Consider the following 18,676-nt stretch of genomic DNA (forward strand, 5'->3'; position numbering starts at 1 on the left):
TTAATTGTCTATCCAGGCCAGCTTCTGGGCTTTAGTTCCAAATGCGCCTTTACTAAATAACATCTTCTCTCTGGGCAAGAAGTGTGCTGAGAGCAAGTGCTGCTTGCTTGGAGTGATGTGTGGTGCAGGAGGTATTGAAACTAGGTTACTAGAGAGTTAATAATACAGCACACTGGAAGTTGCATGAAGTGCTTTGTAGATTTTGCTCAATTGGTATCGTCAAGGGGAGTAATTCTCTGTAGCTGCAAATTCAAAACTTCAGTCCGTACTTCAGCAATGGTTTATGCACTTGTGAAGATCCTGAGAAAAGGCATAAGGAACTCTAGTTTAGATAGTTGACTGAGTTTCTGAAGGATATAACTATTTTAAAGTCAAGAGAAAGAATGTGAAATTAAAAAAGGAAATCTGTAGCCTCAGTCACCCCTGCTGGCAAAAGAAAAATTGAATTTAACTCCTACATGCATTAATATTGCAGCTTTGTAAGGCTGGTTTCTAGGGATCTAAGTTTTGCAGTCTCAAAGCGTATCTTCACAAATAAAAGTAGGTGGAATGCAAGGGATGCCAGGGAGATGGAACAGATCTTAATGTAGTTAAAATATTAAATATAATCTGTTTTCTCAGGTTATGGTCACATGGCAGTTTTAATCTGTTATAATAAACTTGTGCATCCATTGAAAGGGGTGGAGCCCCCACATGTGTAGTTGCCCTTCTCTGTGCCGGCCATAATGCACAGAAAAGGCAATTTTCATCTGATGTCATTTCTTGACTTTGTGGTTTTCTGAACGCTAGCGTGCTGGCACAGACGAGGTAGTGGGAATGAGTGGTTGGTAGAGGGAAATAAGGAAACCCATTTTTTAGGTCCTGTGGGGCAACGGAGATTTCCACAGAAGCTTGCCATAATACCTGTTGACCTGTTGCTTCTGGTCATACTAGACCAGCTGGAATGTGGAATGCTGTTGATTCTAACTTTCATTTGCTTAACCACTTCAACTTTCCTGTCCAAATTTTCACAATATTACTTACCATTTTTTCTATACATTCGTTCTGTATTCCAGAAAGTCTTTTAACCATACGTACACATGTAGCATATAGGACATCTGTTGTATTTTGTTGACATCTGAAACCGTTATTTCCTAAGAAAAAGGAGGAAAAAAGGCCTTCATTCATATGCGTTTGCTAAATTAAATTGCATTTAGAGGTTTTAAACTTGTATTAATGAGCACAATGAAGAAACTGCAGAAATGTAAAAATGAAGAAAGTATCTTTGTGGCTAAGTAGAAGTGTTCATGAAAAGGTACTGCATTTATTGGTGATAACATTAGGTCATATCCCATAACATCTAAGTCTAAGGGTGTTTGTCAAAAGAGTACACTGTTGCATAAATTTAGAAGTTTGCTCTGTTCATAGCTGCTTCTTTACAACTTTGTGAGAGCTACTGTGCCCTTATTTAATTTTAAAATAACAGCCTATTAATCTATTGTTCTAGTATCTCTGTCTAGTTTTTATGTAAAATCATTTGTCAATTTTGTAAGCTTCTTGAGTATCTTTAAGACTGATGTTGATATGTTAATTTTACTTAAGCACTAACTGCATCCATTAGGATTAGCTAATATAATTTTTAGAGTAAGCTGGAATGAATAAATTGGTTTTGAGAACCAAGGTAACTTTAATATAAATGTCATAAATTAGTGATTTTAGTATTAGTCTTAATTTTGTGCATGTGGGAGAGGATTGTGTAGTTAAAAGAAAAAATCATTGGCCTAAAATATGAATAACATAGTTTCTGATTAAATATACTTTATTATGTAATTACTGCTCTTTTGGGTGGGTTTTAAATTATGCCATTGCTTTGTCCTATGTTTAAGTGTAACCTATATTTTCTGGTTACATATTATACAAGTATGAAAAGCTTACGTGGTAACGATCAGCTTTGTCCATGCACTCTTGTTACCCTGTGGTAGCAGTCATGGTTTTCATTAGCTTTCCCAGATTCCTTTCTTGATCCTGAATCATAAATTATATTCCTTTTTTTAGAGAAGAATATTGCCAACCTTTACTCTTTCAAAGTGATATATAGCCTCTTCAGCTGTCAGTGCTATTTAAAAAAAAACCCAAAAAAACCCAACCAAAGCAAAATAAACAAATTAAAAACCCAACAGTATTTTCCTTTTCACTGGTGTTTTCTGATTCTTCCTGTAAGCAAAAGTGTTATTTCCAAACTTATTTTGCCCGGAGTGATTTACTTTATATTGTAGCTAATCCTGCCAGAAATACTGTTTGTTGATTTACTGCAGCTGATTCTACTTTCACCTTCCTTGCTGCTTCTTGCAGAAGACAGGGTCCAGGAACCCATGTGTTAGGTGTTTGTATGATCCCCTTAAATAAGTAGTAATTATCTGAAGTGTGGATGTAGGAATGCCTCTTCCAAAGAGGGAGGTGAGAGTAAACAAACTGAAAACCTCTTTCCCTACAATATCTAATATCACAAGGAAATTATAAACTGTGAGCATTTTGGAGGTTTGTTGGTTTGGGGCGGGGGTGTGTGTGTTTTGGTTTTATTGTTTGGGGTTTTTTTCTCCAAGCAAAATAAATTAAAAGTCATCTAGCATCTGGCTGTTATTGCATAAACTACTGTTGCCCTTAGTAGAGCAAGAATATTGATTTCCAAGAAGTTAATACTTATTGCTGTGTTTAAGGTCCCTTTTATCTATGATTCACTATATGTGAGTTATGTACAAAGCCTGTGTTTTATCTGACAAGAATGTGCTGAAATAATATTTTACAGAGTAGAGTTTGTTGCACAGTTGTTTGATATTCAGTGAGGATGTATGCCTGGGAGTCTAGCACAGCTGTTAGCAAAAGTCTTTTTAAGTCCTAGCTTAAGGAAGAGAAGGGTGATGGTGCGTGGTCTTCTCTACTGAACTTGAACCTTCTACTTAACTGCAGCATATCTGGGGAAAATGTTATCTTCGACTAATTTTTGCTTTTGAATCTGTGGAATCTGAATTCTTCAGAAGCCCCAGGTCCTCAGTCACCTCCCTTCTAGCTGATTTCTAAGCCTTTTCCCTTCCTGAAAACACTACTGTGTTTTTGCTAATGTACATGCATCACTGCGCCTCCAAAAATGATTAAACAATGTAATTGAAAAGTGTCATAAATCTGGGATTATTTTTTTGGCACTTATAACTCTTTTGTTAGGGAGTATTTTTGCTTGGCTAGTAGCATGACTGTATACTCATTTTATAAATGTGGCATTACTTACATTAATATTAAATTAAACCTGATCAGACCAATCAGTTGCATTTTCTAAATGGAATGCAGTGCAGCTATTTTTAGATCTGACAGTGAGTATTTTAAAGAAAGTTGTTGCTAGTGTAATTTAGTTGTATTTATAATCTTGGCTGTAAGTTATGTCTGAAGCTTAATATTGTTAAGAAAATTTACGGAATATTCTCCAAGGGCATCTGTTCTCTAATGCAATCTTAGAAGTAACATAGGACTGTTTTTAGCAAACACAATAGTATTTTAACAGGTGCTGTGAAGTAGCAGTTTGCTTGAAAAGCACTCATATTTTTTCCTAATGTACTGGAAATTACTGCTGAATTCTTTTAAGTTTCATTGTTATTTTAAAACAATACCTTGAAAATCAGGACTGTAAAGTGTTCTTCCTATGGAAGGGAAAGTGGTAGCTTCTGTGTTGTCCCAATGACTTTGTCAGGTCATAGGCACAGTTAAGGCAAATTAAGGTTACCTTTACGCGGTAGGATTTCAGTGGTGTTAGTGTATCCTTTTCTTTCACCCTTGACTGTTTGCTATAGCTTATGTGTTTGCACGTAGACATAAATTCTTTTCTAGACTTAACCAGTTTGCTAATGGTCAAAATGTGTGCCAGCACCTTCAAAATAAACCCTGGGGAATCTAACTAGATTATAGGTTTTTGCTTTAGGTTGGATATACTTTCTCATTTCACTGTATTTTACTTGTAGATGGAGAAAGCAGATCTCACTCTGGTATTAAGTTTATATATAGACTTATTCTACTAATTAAAGGATTTATATCCTTACATGCTATGTATTATACACACGTTAATGGGTTGGTTTTTTTTCAGCCTATATTGCTTTTAGAGGTCTGTTGGGTTTCTGTACCACAGTGAAGATGAGTTGTGCATCTTAGTTTTCTAATGTACACTTATGATATTTTTGCATTTTGATCAAAAGAAATGAAAGACAATGTAGGACAAAGTATTGTTTTTTAGATGAGGTTTGTGTTATAATAATAGAATTGACTATTCTGATTATATTGTTTATTTTCCTGTAATACCCTCCATTAAATTCAGTATTTTCAGAGAATATGTTTGTATCAAAGAACATGACATTAAAATACAAAATGAACTCTAATGTTTCACATCTAAATTGTGCTTTTGTCTTTTTATTTTTTTCTTCCTTTTGGAAAGGGAGACTCAAACCCCTCCTTGTGCATTCTGTAAATCTCTAGCCAAAGTCTAATCATAATGATTAGAAACAGAACTCCTGTTGTATATTATACTACTTCCATTTTTAACTTTCACCTTAAAAACAAAAAAAAAGTTGAATGTGTGCTTATTTTCTAGAATTTTTCTAGACTGTTTCTAGATTTGTTGTTCTCCCTTTGTTGTGGCCCTATAGCAGCAGCCTACTTTATACACTGTAAGAAGTATTAGATGGTAGATTCCTAGCTGGTCATTGGTGTTTAGCTCTAAATTCATAGTAAGTGGTGGTGGTTACAGGTTCAACATGATGTAAGGTGAAGTCTCAAGTCTGTCATCATAGTGTTCTCCAATAACAGAATGAAACTGAGCTGTGAGCGGTGTCCCAGAGTACTGTAGTTGTCTTCAAGGTCTGTGTTGTAATGGAAATCCCATTTATTATATTTTATTTTTAAATTAATGACACTCTTGAAATCTGAAGCTTGGAACAAATAGACACAATTAAATATATATATATCTTACATAAAACAATTTTAATGCATTAATATAGCTGCTTTTTCTCTCTGAAAGGAATAATTCTGAAATGGAATATTGCAGTCATGCATCAGTATATGCATTTAAGTATTTCTTCATGGGTTAGGAGAAGGAACATGGGTTGCCTCTGTTCTTAGAGGACCATAACCCACCCACCCATCCTACCCATCCAATGATGCAAATATTTAAAGAAGAAAGGGTTTATAATAGTAAATGGCTTGGTCTACCATGAATATATTTCTGATGTCCTTCATGTCTCTGCTGCTAGCTGATAGCAGGTATTGATAAATAACAATACTGATTGAAATGTAGAGAGCTAGGAGGTGTGAGTGTACAATGTAATTGCAGCACTGCTGTGAAGCTGGCAATGGCTGAGTGAGGGAGTACTTTATTTGTCCTTGAGTGTCACTTTTGAGCTTCTGTAACATTCATAGAATCGCTGTACAAGATTTGAAGAATTTTGCTGCTTGAGAAGGTGGTAATAATTCTATCTTAAGAGTCCTGATCTAGTGCATCTTCCCTCCTTGAGTAGAGTTACTGGGATAACAGCTTAAATACCAAATATACTGCAAAATATTTGGGATTTCAAAAGAAGAAGAAAGAGTTAACACGAGAGGAAAATACTTTATGGTATTTAACTTTGGTGCAGTAACTGGAGAGCTTTCCTGTTAGTGAAATACACAGTCAAATCTGGGGGTGGGGGGAGCAATTCTCCAGAGACTTTTGCACTTTTTTCCGGTCCAAGTTGCTAAGAATCACATTTCTTTCTAATAAATCTAGGTCTGCTAGCACATCTATTTAGTGTGTTTCTGTTTGTTGCTTGCATGTCATGTTCTCGTCAGTTTGCTTCCTTGTGAAAGACTTTACCTCAACTATTTGCTGTCTTCTGATGTGTTTATTTTCTAGAACAATAAAAAAATAATCTTGTTCTGTTTTGGACTGTTTTGAATTGCATTTAGTTGTCTTTTGTCGATAAGCTTTTTAAGTTAGATTTTTGTTGAATGGTGCTTTATAGTGGATTGGGTTTTCAAATTACAAGCATCTTCAATAAATTAATAAAAAAATTCATTTAGATGCTATTTCTATGGAACTGTATATTTGTATGCTGGAAAAAAGGATTTTGTAGGGTAGTATTTGGTAGCCAATACTCTCACTCGAAGTAATGTATTTCCACTGGACTTTGAAAAAAGCATCAGGAGAGGTTTGCGAGAGAGAGCACAGGTACAGAATAGGCTTCTGTTTGTTAGATCATTCCCTTTGTGCTTTTAAAGCAGTATTTAGTAGATTGCTAATGTGCACAAGAAGAATCAACTCGGTGTGGGGGTGGGGGGGAAGGTTGTCAATATGCCATGACTTGCTAAAAAGTAGAGCACAACAGTACTACTTATTTTTAAACACAGAAGCATTTGTAATGTAGGAAGGCTCTTCTATTTGTGTTCTGTGCAACCACTTGCTAGTGCTGTGCAGCTTTAATGCTAGCAAAAATGGTGTGTGCAACTTGAGAATCTTGGACGCAGTGGTATCTTCAGGAGCTATGGGGGGCCTGGCTATGGGTTTGCTGGTTTCTGAGCTTTAACTGTGTATTACCCTGTTAATCATGCCAGTGTGTTTATCTGCTGCTGGAGTAAGACATAGGTAAAATTGTGCTGCAGTGACCTGAAAAGTGGTGAATCTTCTTCACTGGTTTTGCTGTCTTAGGCTTCTAATTAGTACTAGTAAAGCTGACTAGTATAATCAAGTGAGTCTGGATATAGTGAATGATAGCTGTTCAACATACCGTGTTACTTCATCGTATGTTGTTGCTAGCTTAAAGGTAAGAACATTGGCACTAAAGTAACTGTGGATGCCCCATCATGCCCAGAGAAGCTGTGGATGCCCCAGCATCGGCACTGTTCAAGGTCAGGTTGAATGGGGCTATGTGCGACCTGATGTAGTAAAAGATGTCCCTGCCCATGGTAAGGGGTTGGACTAGATGGTCTTTAAGGTTTCTTCCAACCCCAAACCATTTCTGTGTTACTTATCACTGAGATTAGTTTCAACCCAGTGGCAGCTGTTTTAGACCCAGTGCCTGTGGAAGAAAATTTTATACCTGTAACTAGATGTTTTCAGGTGTTGCCACTACCTGTGGGCTTTTCAGCATCTCCTGCACAATAGAAGTTAGGAAATGAATCTGATCTGTGTCATCATCCTATCTGGAAACAAATCTCATAGTTTTATTTTTCAGTTATCTCTAAATATACCTTATGCACAAAATGAGCTAAACTCAGAAATACTAATGTAACTCAACTGACAACTTAAAGGAAGTAACTGCCCAAAATATTGTTAAATATTCCCAGATGTGTCAGAGCGTGCACAAGATCAAATATCAGCTGCACGCTCATTAGGAAGAATGCGATGCTAACTTCCTATTATCTAGGAGTAATCCTACATAGATAGCAATTAGTGTCTACATTCATGCTTTTGCAGAAAAGGAGTCTGGTTGCAAAGAAGGGTCCAATAGACCAATTGTCAAGACAATTACAATTAGCAATGCTGGATGACTTAGAGATTTTACAAGCAGTATCTCCTGGGCTTCCATTTGAGTAATATTGGAAGAATAATTCAGTGACTGTTACTTTTGCAACTCTTTTTTAGAGATCACACAAATGAGTTTGCTCATCTAATGTGACCTTTACAGCACCGTAGGGCTGATGAGTTTTCTCATGGATGCTGGTTTGGAGAGAGGCTCTGCGTTGCATCAGGCCATGTAACCAACAGTAGATGTGAGGGAAGTTCATCTGATGGGATCTCTGTTAAGCTTTGGCATTACTTGGAAAAATTATTTTCTGGAAAAACGTATTTCCTAAACTTGATTACTTATGCTATTTTCATTAGTTATGGTTAAAATACTTCAAGCTTCCAATTTTTAAGAAAATCACAATTAAAAAAATAATATCTTTTAATTTGTCTTATTTTGGGAGTAGCTGGTACATGATGGGGTTCAAAATGATGTTGGTGGCAGTTGTTACAGTGATACGTGCATGTTGATGTGGTGTTTTGGTTTGCTTTCTCTTATTTGGACCCTTTGGGTTTTTAAGTAATTCAGGACAAGTTCAGACTGTGCCTGTCTATATCCATCTTTTGCACGAAGGGATTAAGTGTCTCTAGAAAATTCTTTACTCCTCTATTTTTGTCCTCTAGATATGTGTGGAGACCAACAATCGGAAGCAGATTTCACAGTGGTGACTGGCAGGGCTGGTACAAATGGAGCGGAGAGGGAAGGACAGGAAGGGTGGTTTGAATCACATCTCCCTGTACAGAATTAAGTGATTTTGGTAGCCTGCTCACTTCTGAATAGGTAAACTACAGGAGACTCTTACCAACTCTTCTGGTTATATTTCACTGGGGCAAGTCTGGCGTTTTGTCTTGTTGCAATTTCACTGGCATGTAATAACTTATTAACCTGTCTAGCCTGCGTTTATTATCCATCCGATGAAGTTTGGATTTTATTGTGAAGAAAACTGATACTGGTGTTGAACAGCTGTAACTTTGTAAGGTGCCATTGCTCTACTTTGTTACATGGATATTGTGACCAGGGCTTGAGCAGACAGCAAGCCTATTTTCTAGCACAGACAATAGTAACTGTCAGTTACTTCAGTGCCAGGTTAGATTAGTATGTAAACTGATAAGTGAAAGACTGACTACTTTTAAGGGACTTTTAGTCCCTTGAAACCAATATATCATCCATGTATTTTCTGTGAAATATTTAATCTTGTATCTGACAACACATGCATGTGACTACCAAGCATTCATTGTACCTTTGTGTATATAACCTCAAATATTTTATACTTCACATGGATTGCTTTTTAACATACAAAAATAATTTCTTAAAATATATAGAGGCAGTTTGTCATGAGTGGGTAGGTTGTGCATGCTCTAATAGCCTTCAAGCTTCTGTCATAGTATTTTAAACACGACAAACCTGTGTTTAAAACATTTCTCTTTTGGTATAATTTTTGTGGATGGGTTTTGGTAGTGGGTAGGACATGGAATTTTTTTAGAGAAAACCTCCTACAAAGGGGGTTAAATTCTAAACTTTCTCTGATATTAGGATGAACAGTTTGTTCCAGTTGGAAAACTCATCTCGTCTGGATGATAATCTACTTGAAGGGATGAATAACATATGTTGGCATATTAATATGATTGTCAGTGTCTTGAGCCCCTCTTTTTTTATTGTAAGGCTGAAACAGAAATCAGTGGTGTTTCTTTCCTCTTCAAATTTTGAAGGTTTGAAAGGTACACAAAACACCTTTGATATTTTAGTAGATCTAGTGGACTGAAGGGGCCATAGCATCCTCTGAGCAAATGTGTGCCTTTAGGATGATGCTGATTACTAGAAGACCTAAATTTAATATGAAGACTAAGCACTTCTGTGATCAGTTTCTGTAATAGTAGTTTTATATCAGTCAAGAAAGGAAGATTTTTGTGTTGCTCAAACCATGCTTTTCATGTTGATCAGCAATTAGTATATCAAATATTAAGTATGTTCTCCACTATATAGACTTTTACATAAACACACATGCACACAAATACATCTATAAGAATAAAAGGACACAAGGTTCTAAAGAAACAGTTGTCTATCTAAATGAGTGTTTGGCCGTTTTTAGTACATTAAAGACGGATAGCAATCCAGAATCTAGCACTTAACACACTACATAGTGGTATAACTTCTGGTTTAAAAATTAGTAGCTATTAAAACAGAGAAATAAAATAGAAAGAAATAAAAACAGGCCCAAACATAGAAATACCCTTTACTGAGAAGGGATCAGGTTCTAGAGGGTTGAAGAGGGTCTGTGCGAACTGCAGTGCACAGCTCTGCTTCTTCTAGTGGAGGGGACTACGGTGTGGTTATGGGATGTCAACATAAGCCCTCTCTGACCTGATACTGACTTGTGTGCTGTCTTATGCTGGTAAAAGTGTGTGTGCAGCTACCCAGTGATCTGTATCAGTGAAATGAACCATTGGGAGGACTCACCTTCCCTTCACCCCAAAATTAATTTGGTTTCCTCAGGTGGACAAGTTTTGAAATTTTTATATTGGTATGAATAGTTACTGGTAAATGTACATCTTATGAGGGAGGATGCTGTGAGAAGTCTTGCCTCTGAATGTAAAATGGTAGCTGTAAGTACCAATTTCTGTCAATGTGCCATGCACTGAGGGAAGGTGAGCTAGATCCAGAGTGCTTAAAAGGAACCCATGGTTTTCATGGAGCTGAGGTCACCGCAGCAGCTCCTGAACTGGTATGAAGGAGACACTGGTTTCTTCAATAGTATAGATTTGAACTAGGTTGGTGGTTTGGAATTGCAGGCTGGGTCCAAAGTAGCTAAATTGCAGCAGAAAGGAGAAATTAAATCTGGGGTGCCTGTCTGCAAGATTCCAAACGGATTGGTTAGAAGAGTTGATCTTGCGTGATAGGGAGGTTTTCTTCTTGAGCATAAGCTTGAATACAAGGGAATGCAGGAACACAAAGCCTTGACAGGGCATATGTCAAACACCATGCACTGCAAATCTGCTGAGTATGAGAAGCAAGGAGCTTTCCTTGTTTAATTTTATGTAAAACAGATTACATATGGTGTTGGCAGGTTTTTTTCTTCATTTCTTCACTAATGCCTCAGGTGTTTTTGTGAACACTAATTTTGCATTATTTTGAATCAGGATGGAGCTTGTCTTCAAAATGACCATTTTCAAGAATAAAGCTTTATTCAGCCAAGGAGGCAGCAAATGTGTGTTGCAGGTACCTTTAGTAAATAATCTGTCTTTTCAGAATGCGTAAGAAGGTAAGAAAACATTCTCCCAGGGAAGTTAAAAAGGCCTCCTGGGAGGTGGTATTACAGGAATGAAAAAAATAAAAAAGCATTTTCCAGGAATGAGTGATGAGGAGGAAGAGTTTAGTATGTAGGAAAGAGTGCATCTGAGTACCTAGAGATTGTCACAGAGACTCCTGGGTTCTCTGAGGCATTGTAGCTTTCAATAATACAAATGTATGTCACTTCTACTGAAAGATCAGTTTTTGTGTTTTCTAAGATGGGAGTAAAAATATTTAGTACTCTAAAAATTAACGAATACTGCAAAAGCATGCTTTTACCTGATGGGGAAAAGCAAGGCTGTTGCTGTCTAGTTTAACATAGTTAAAAGGTAATGTTACTCTGCAATAATAATTGAATTGGGTATTGAGTGCAGCTTAATTCCTTTACAGAAGAGTACAGCTAAAAATTATTAGCTAAAGACATTCAAGAGGAATGTAATATATTTGGAAACAAACTACCTACAGTTTTATAAAACAAAAAAAAACAACCAAAAAAACCCACGCAAAACCCCTTAGATTACAGTTTTTGTGTACCTAGAATCCTACATAGCATCGGGTTCCTTGTGCAGCAGGCATTTTGAACTCTACCCTGGTGTACAGTTAAAAGTGCACGTGGATTTGTTTTATGTAGAGTTTTGGACTAAGTAGACTAGTTCACATAAAGCTCGTATTTGCAAATATAAAAATACAAAATTGGACTGTGATGTCATTCTGACTTAGATCACTGGCTCCTTCAGGCAGTGGATGTCATCTCTATATTGCTTTGCTCAGTGATTGCTCTCTTAAAATAATGAATGTTCCCTCCTGCTTCCACATTAATGATTAAATTTAATTCTATATCAAATCCAATTTGGAAGAGTTTTCTAATCTCTTTGTCCTAGCCTTCTAGATTGATAACTTTAGGAATAAGTACCTCTTTCTTGGAGTTTTTGTTGGTTTGGGTTTTTTTTCCTCTTCCTGAGTGTCCAGTTTGCTTCAATATTAGAAGTTAGGTACAAAGTTTTCTCTCTGAATCTCATCAGTGTTGACCATTGTCTTTCTTCCAAAATACTGGCTTCAAATTCTTATACTATCCTACATTCAAACTCTTGATAAGACAAATGAATCATGATTTTTTTTTTTTTTTTTTTTTTTTCTGGTCATTGAAGGTGGAGGGAACTTTGGTAGAAATGTATGATAACAACTGTCTGGCATAGCATGCAGGCAGAAACAAATGTTTTTGACAGCATTCACAAAGGAACCTAAGGAGAATCACTTGCTGTGCACTGTCTTGAAAAGGAACACAGTTTTGAATATTTTATTAAATTTAGAAATTGTAACTCTTTCTTGCAAGTGAAAGTCAAGTAAAATCCACTATTTTACTGGGGAGCAAAGGAAATAATATTTGCAGTTCTGAATGTTTGAATCCATTGTTCTGGTGCAAACGAAACCTGAGATATATACGTGCTTCCTAATACTATTTAAATTCCGTGGTTCCAAACTTTCTCATTTTAGCTACCACAGAAGTGTGCTCTGAGAATATGGTGGTTTCCAGTTAAAGCACAGAAACACTACATTTTCTTTTTGTTACAGACTTTCATGTATTGTTCAGCTATAACATTTTGCTTGGTTAAAACTGGGCTGCTCCAAACTGGAACTATTACATATTAATTGGTTTATCTGTATATGGGTTCCTATTGTAAGTGCGCGTACACTGAAACACTCAGTGCTTCAAACTTAGGTAGGACCGGTACCCTCATGTATGACCATCTCCAGTACTTAACACTCTAGTTGACCTGGAACTTCTTCTGTGGGTTTTTTTTTTTTGTTTTGTTTTTTTGAGCTTCAAACCCAGTGCAGTATACTTCAGTCATCTCAGCTTTGACAGTGAAACCTCTGCTTTTTGGTTAGGTTGGCATCACGTTGTTGGTGATGACCCTCTCTGAGGTACACCCAGCTGTAAGAATAGCTGCCATTCTGCCTTTGTCTGCCAGTTTTCAGATATCAGACCCATGGGAACCTCAAGCTGTAAGTGTTTGGATGATGCAGCTACACAAGGGTCTCTGCAATATGAACTTTGCGGTCTGCAACAGCTGACAGGTTCATCTGGACTGCTATACTGACGGTAGTTCTGAGTACAGGTTCTCCAGTCTTCAGTGATTTAAATTGAATGTAATGTGGTAAACGCTTTCAGCTTCATTAAAACATGAGATTATTGATCTAACGTTACTTATATGATGGGAAATTGCCTATGATCTAAATGGGGAAAAAATACAGGAAATAATTTAAACGTATGTTCTCCATAGATTGCAGGGGAACCATGTGCAACACGTTAAGTAAGCAGAATATTCAAAACTCATGCTTAAGTGAAATTAACTGTGTCACTGCACGCAGTACCAGTATGTGTTTTTTAAGTGTCTTGATTCTACAAGTCTTGAGTAATGTTTATTTTGATTTTATTCTTTGCTTTATCATAGTAGTTCTTTTTCACGTTAATTTGATTTCTTACATTAGATTGAGAATGGGTAGGGTGAAGTTATGTTGCTTGAAAAAGAAAGTACCGAGAAATCTAATCCTAAATTCATCATTACTTAACAACATTTTATTCTGGATTTTGAAACTATTGCAGGAAATATGAAGTTCAGAATGATGGAATCCTGAAAATGCGTATTTGAATACTATTATTATAAATACTTCCCTTCAGTCACATTATGTTGCACAAAATCAAATCTTAGTTATTTTCTTTTGATTTGCTACTTTTCATCTTCAGTATTTATAAAATTCTGTTGTGGAGTTTGGTGCAAGAGGTTAATGTGATAATCTGTGTCTATAGTTGGAATGCTATTATGGGAAAAGCATAGAAGTTAAGTAATTTAGTTGTGGTAGAAACTATAGGGCTATAGTAGAAGCATCTACTGACTTTCTTGTTTGGTTTTTTTTCTTTTAATATATTACAATTTGATAAATGCTTTGTTCCTTGCAAAATGAACATGTTCTACTTTTAGCACTGTCACTACTGCTCTATTCTGCCTTCAGAGCATTTTCAGTTCTTTAATTCATCTTGAAGGGGTTGAATGACCACAGACCTTCCTGCAGGCTGATTATACTGTATCTGCAGTTTTCTCCAGCCTGAGAGGCTACTCGAGTTTGGGGGTTTCTTTTGAAATGTTATTATGTATTCTGTTAATGAATGAAGTAAATATTTAAAGTCTGTTTATTTTCTGTTATTGTAGGCGTTGGATCAAGACAGAACTGCACTACAGAAGGTGAAAAAATCTGTGAAAGCAATATATAATTCGGGGCAAGGTAAGACATTGCTTTCGGTTTTGCATGAGAACCTAAGCATTTGATTCAGGTTTCTTGCAATTTATCCTGTTGAAGTGTATAGAACAAGAGATGCTCACCTGTTTAAGAGTGTTTGAATTTAAAAATTTTCTTTGTTTGCTTCTGATTATACGTCAGTTTAATGTGCTCTCCAGTTCTTTGCCCTTGTATTCCTTCTCAAAAGCCTCTAGGAGAATTCCCATGGGTAAATTTTCCTGCTGTTGTAATATTTCAGTTACCTCCAACTAGAGCAGTGATGAGACAGTGTCCTGGACTGAATCTATGGAGTGCACTTCTAAGTGAAATAAGAATGAGAACTTGTTCAAAAGTTTAATAAATTAATTAATAAAACAGATACCTACAGACAGATGTGTCTTTTCTTTAACACATGCTCTTCTCATAACATGTAAAATAAAAATTTATGTCTTTTCCTTCTTACCTAAAGTAGTAAAAAATTTATCATTATTTTGCTTGTTTCAAGATACTGTTGATGTTTTATTGGAGCTATAGTAATAACTGAGAGGATAGGTGGCTGGAGTATGAACTGATAATCAGTTTGAGTTCAGAAACAGATTATGATCAAGCACAGATCAATATACAAATTAGATTTTTAAAATATAAAGTATAACTGGCTTCTGCCTCTGTTTCTCTTGAAGTCTAAAAACTCTGCCAAAGGCAGACAGGGTACCAGAACTGTATACTTTCCAATAACCGTCTGGCTGTAAATACTGGATTTTAGAAAAATCCCAGTTCCTCTTCCCTAGTGATAATAATCAGTTTAGCAAATATTTTCTTTATGCAGAGCCACTTCCGAGTGACCTTAGTTTCTGTGTTGTTTTGAGTGTTGTCCCGTTAATTCGTGTTTGGATGTGCTGGAGATTCTTGTCTCTTCTGCCAGTCACTAATATTGTTGCCCTATTAGCACCATGTTTTAATTAGCTTTTCTGTACTGTTGGTGGGTGATGAATGTTTTCCCAATAGACTGTGAAGACTGCCTGATACAAAAGTGAGAATAGTGTTTGGTACATGTTTGTCTAGATTTATGCTTTTAGAAGTATTCAGAACCTCCAAGTAGCTTTTCTGTTTGAAAGTACCTACTTATTGAATTTCAAAACTGATGAAAACTGTAGAACACATGAAAAATGTTCTTCCTGTTTTGAAAGATATAAATGATACTAGAGATTTTAGCTACCATTTGATTTAAGTCTTATAATAAAATATTGTAGGCCATACTGTTATCATGAGCTAGTTACGCTGAGTAAAAGCAGTAGAAGGTTTGTTAATGGTTTTAATTGGCTGCTTCTGCACTTAAAAAGGACCAGAAATAGTTAAGTAGATGGCTTTATTTTGTTTTTTTTTAACAAGTCTTGTTTCCAAAGTACAAGTTAGTATGAATTCTTTTGGCTCAAGGAAGCACTGTACGTTGTACTCTAGCTCCCTCTTCAGAATGCTGTGTGATAGATAGGATACATTCTCATTTGAAAAGCTGTGCAGTAATTAATAAATATAAACTTGGGTTAGTAAGAGCAAGACTACATGTGTTATGTGAGACCTTGTAAAAATGAATCAGAAAATCAAGTGACTGAATTAAAAATCAAACTCATTTTGCCTGCTTGTACAAAAAGAATTGCTCAGCTAGCTATATTCTTATGCTTCAGTGATGAAAGTGGATTTTGTTGATAATTAACTTAACATAAAACATAGTGAAACCAGCTGTAAAAATGCATTGTCATTTTATCAGCTAAAAAAAGAATTGGGTGACTTTTATTTCAGAAGGAAGCTTCTAACTATATTTTGACAACTCAAAATTGGAACTTTGTTTTACAAATTTGATATTTTGTTAGCAGATAAGACCGTATTTAAATCGCTAGAGTAGGAAATGGGTGGGGCTTTTTAAACTCCCCTGTTCATAATCTCCTTTTGAGAACTGTATCTGGACTGGTGAGAAACGGTTATTCAGGGCCGGAGAAATTCTTTTCAGTTCAGTAATCTAATTCATACTCTACCAAAAGTCATAGATAAGATTTTTTGGGGTTGTATTAGGGTTTTGGTTTTGGGGGGTTTGATCCCCACTCCCAAGTAACATTTGAACAGTGACATTTCACGTAATGCAATGTCTCCTGCAGAATTCTTTAGAAAACCCTAGCCCTCTGGCATGTCGGTTTGTTCCTCTTCGATGATGAGTTATGAACTGCAAGGGACTCTTACCATTACAAAGAGAGCTTAAGTGTCATCCAGATACATTTTGCTTTTCGTGTGCATTCCTCAGCCATTTGTTGTATTTAGATGTAGATCTACTGCTGTTGAAATGAAAAAATGAAAATATACCACCACAGAAATGTGGAAATCCCTTAGAAAGGTCCCATCCCTTTTTCTCTCTGTGAAAGTACTGTTTATGAAATCCAGTGAGATGTACAAACTGATACCACTTTCTCACCACTTTCTCCTTATTTGGCTTGCTGTTAATTTCTGGCATGCTAGAGTGCATCTGTAACTAGGAACCCATCTTAGTGAATGGTGCTTGAACTTAACGGAGAATCTGTTCTGTCTAGCTTTCCCATAACATTTGAATTGAATTTAAACAGTAGATGGCACAATTAGTTTTGTTGTAGATTGCTCAGTAGATCTTTTTCATTAGTCCCCTCCCAAGTACAGTCAAAAGAATGTACGCAATGGAGAAATAAAAACATAAAGTCTATATCAGACCAAAGGTACTGAGCTGGACCAGCAGTTCACATGGTCTCCTGCAATGATCAACAGCAGATGCTTGAGGTGTGCATAGAAGAACAGTGCAAATTGGAGAGAATTTTTTTTAATTTTGTTGTTTAAGACTTTCTCAGCTCACAATGATGTGAAGGCCAGGAATTACTTGAGTCATGACTGATATCATGGTGCTTGATACTTCTTAACAGACTTTTACGATTCATTTTGTCTAAGGAATCTAATTTCATGTAGATCTTAATCATTCATAGTTTTGCATCAATCTAGTTAAATGCTCCCTTGCAACGTTGTCCCGTGCATGCTCCTCGGGCTTTAAGTCCCCTGAGAAGGAGACTGGCCCTGTCCACATCTCGGAGCGTTGGCCTCAAGCCCACCAGAATGACTCATTTGATGGGAAATTGAGGGAGTTTTCCATGTTCTGGGGCATGAGAGCTGGTAGGGGGCTTTGAAGTGCCAAAGCTTGCTAGAGTAACGCAGGAGGACTTTTTGGTGGATGAATCCAAACTTGACTCAGTGTTGTCCATTCTGTCTCATGAAATAGGTTTCTGGATTGAGTTGTTTCCACAATCACCCACAATATCTCTCTTCTGAACTCAGCAGCCCTAGGGGTTTTTGAGGGTGCGGGTTTTTTGCATGATTGTTACATAAACTGTCACATTTAATCATCCTTACTCTGTTTCTCTAAAGCAGCAGCATAGACTTTCTTTTTTTAAAACAGGGAAGAGGAGGAGTGAATTTGGGGCAACAGGGACAGGAGCTGCACACGATATTAAGGGTTTAAGCATGCTATGGCAGTGCTTATCTGCTCTATTGCATGCTGTGTTTCTTAATAATTGCCGACATTCAGCTTTGGTTTTATTGGTACTGAATGTCGAGGTCCCATAACTCAGAACTTTTCTTTAGGAAACAAATGCATAACTAGACTTTATAAAGTTAGGAGTGTTTTCCCTTATGTGTTACATTACCTAATGCACATTTTCACACATTGGACGCTTACCGTGACATTCCACATCTAACTTGGGAGCTACCCAGATGTGAGCCTGTTGCCGTAGACTCTGCACAATTAAAGGATGTATGTAGAGACTTCTAGGGTGAGATACATCAGACTTCCACTGCATTTGCCTTTAGGGTAAGCTGAGCTGGAACTTTTCCAATGCTGAATGTAAGGGGAAGGGCAGACCCCAAGCTCCTGTGTGGATATCTTTGTTGTAGAAATCTGTTTGAACAGATTAATCTCACATTTAGAGTCAGATTTTGTTTCTGCACCCCAATTAATTTATAATATGGAAATTTATAGTATGTGAAAGGAACAGAGCTTATCACTGTGAATCTTATTTCCTAACTCATTTATATGTTGTTAAGTGATGACTGCTTTATCACTGTTTCATACAGGACTTCACTGGGGACCTTCCTCTGTTGAGAAAATTCTTTATTCTTTCCTCCACCCCCACCTTTTAGACCTGTCTTTCTTGTGTGAGGCTCATCCCTCTTAGTTTGATTAGCTCCTTTTAGTGTTTTGGAGTGGGACAGAAATTATCAGTAATCCAAACAGATCATTTGACTTAGATTTCCTCTCCCCATATGCTTGTTGATCCCTTGAAGGGAGGAGTTTCTTGAAGCAGAAATTTATTTTTATAAAACCTGTTTCCTGTTCAGCATTTTGTATTTATCCACATGTCCACCAATTCTCTTCTGCACTGCAGTTTCTACAGATTGCCTGAGGAATAGATAAGCGTTACTGCTGTGCTGGTGCATACTTGAATTCTCAGTTCTCTCTGGAGCGCTTATTAAAAATAGCTATTATATTT

General features: G+C 36.6%; 1 protein-coding gene across 5 annotated transcripts in view; it reads left to right on the forward strand.

Annotated features, from left to right (window-relative positions):
• The window catches only part of ASAP1 (ArfGAP with SH3 domain, ankyrin repeat and PH domain 1), a 161,894-nt gene that overhangs the window by 63,008 nt on the left and 80,210 nt on the right, over nt 1-18,676 (forward strand). For all 5 annotated transcript variants that reach the window (XM_055703774.1, XM_055703772.1, XM_055703775.1 and 2 more), the window contains one exon: nt 14,057-14,129. In XM_055703774.1, the coding sequence (XP_055559749.1) occupies nt 14,057-14,129 (73 nt within the window). The remainder of the gene's footprint in view (nt 1-14,056; nt 14,130-18,676) is intronic.

Source organism: Falco cherrug, chromosome 3 (assembly GCF_023634085.1).
Source record: "Falco cherrug isolate bFalChe1 chromosome 3, bFalChe1.pri, whole genome shotgun sequence".
Classification (NCBI taxonomy): domain Eukaryota; kingdom Metazoa; phylum Chordata; class Aves; order Falconiformes; family Falconidae; genus Falco; species Falco cherrug.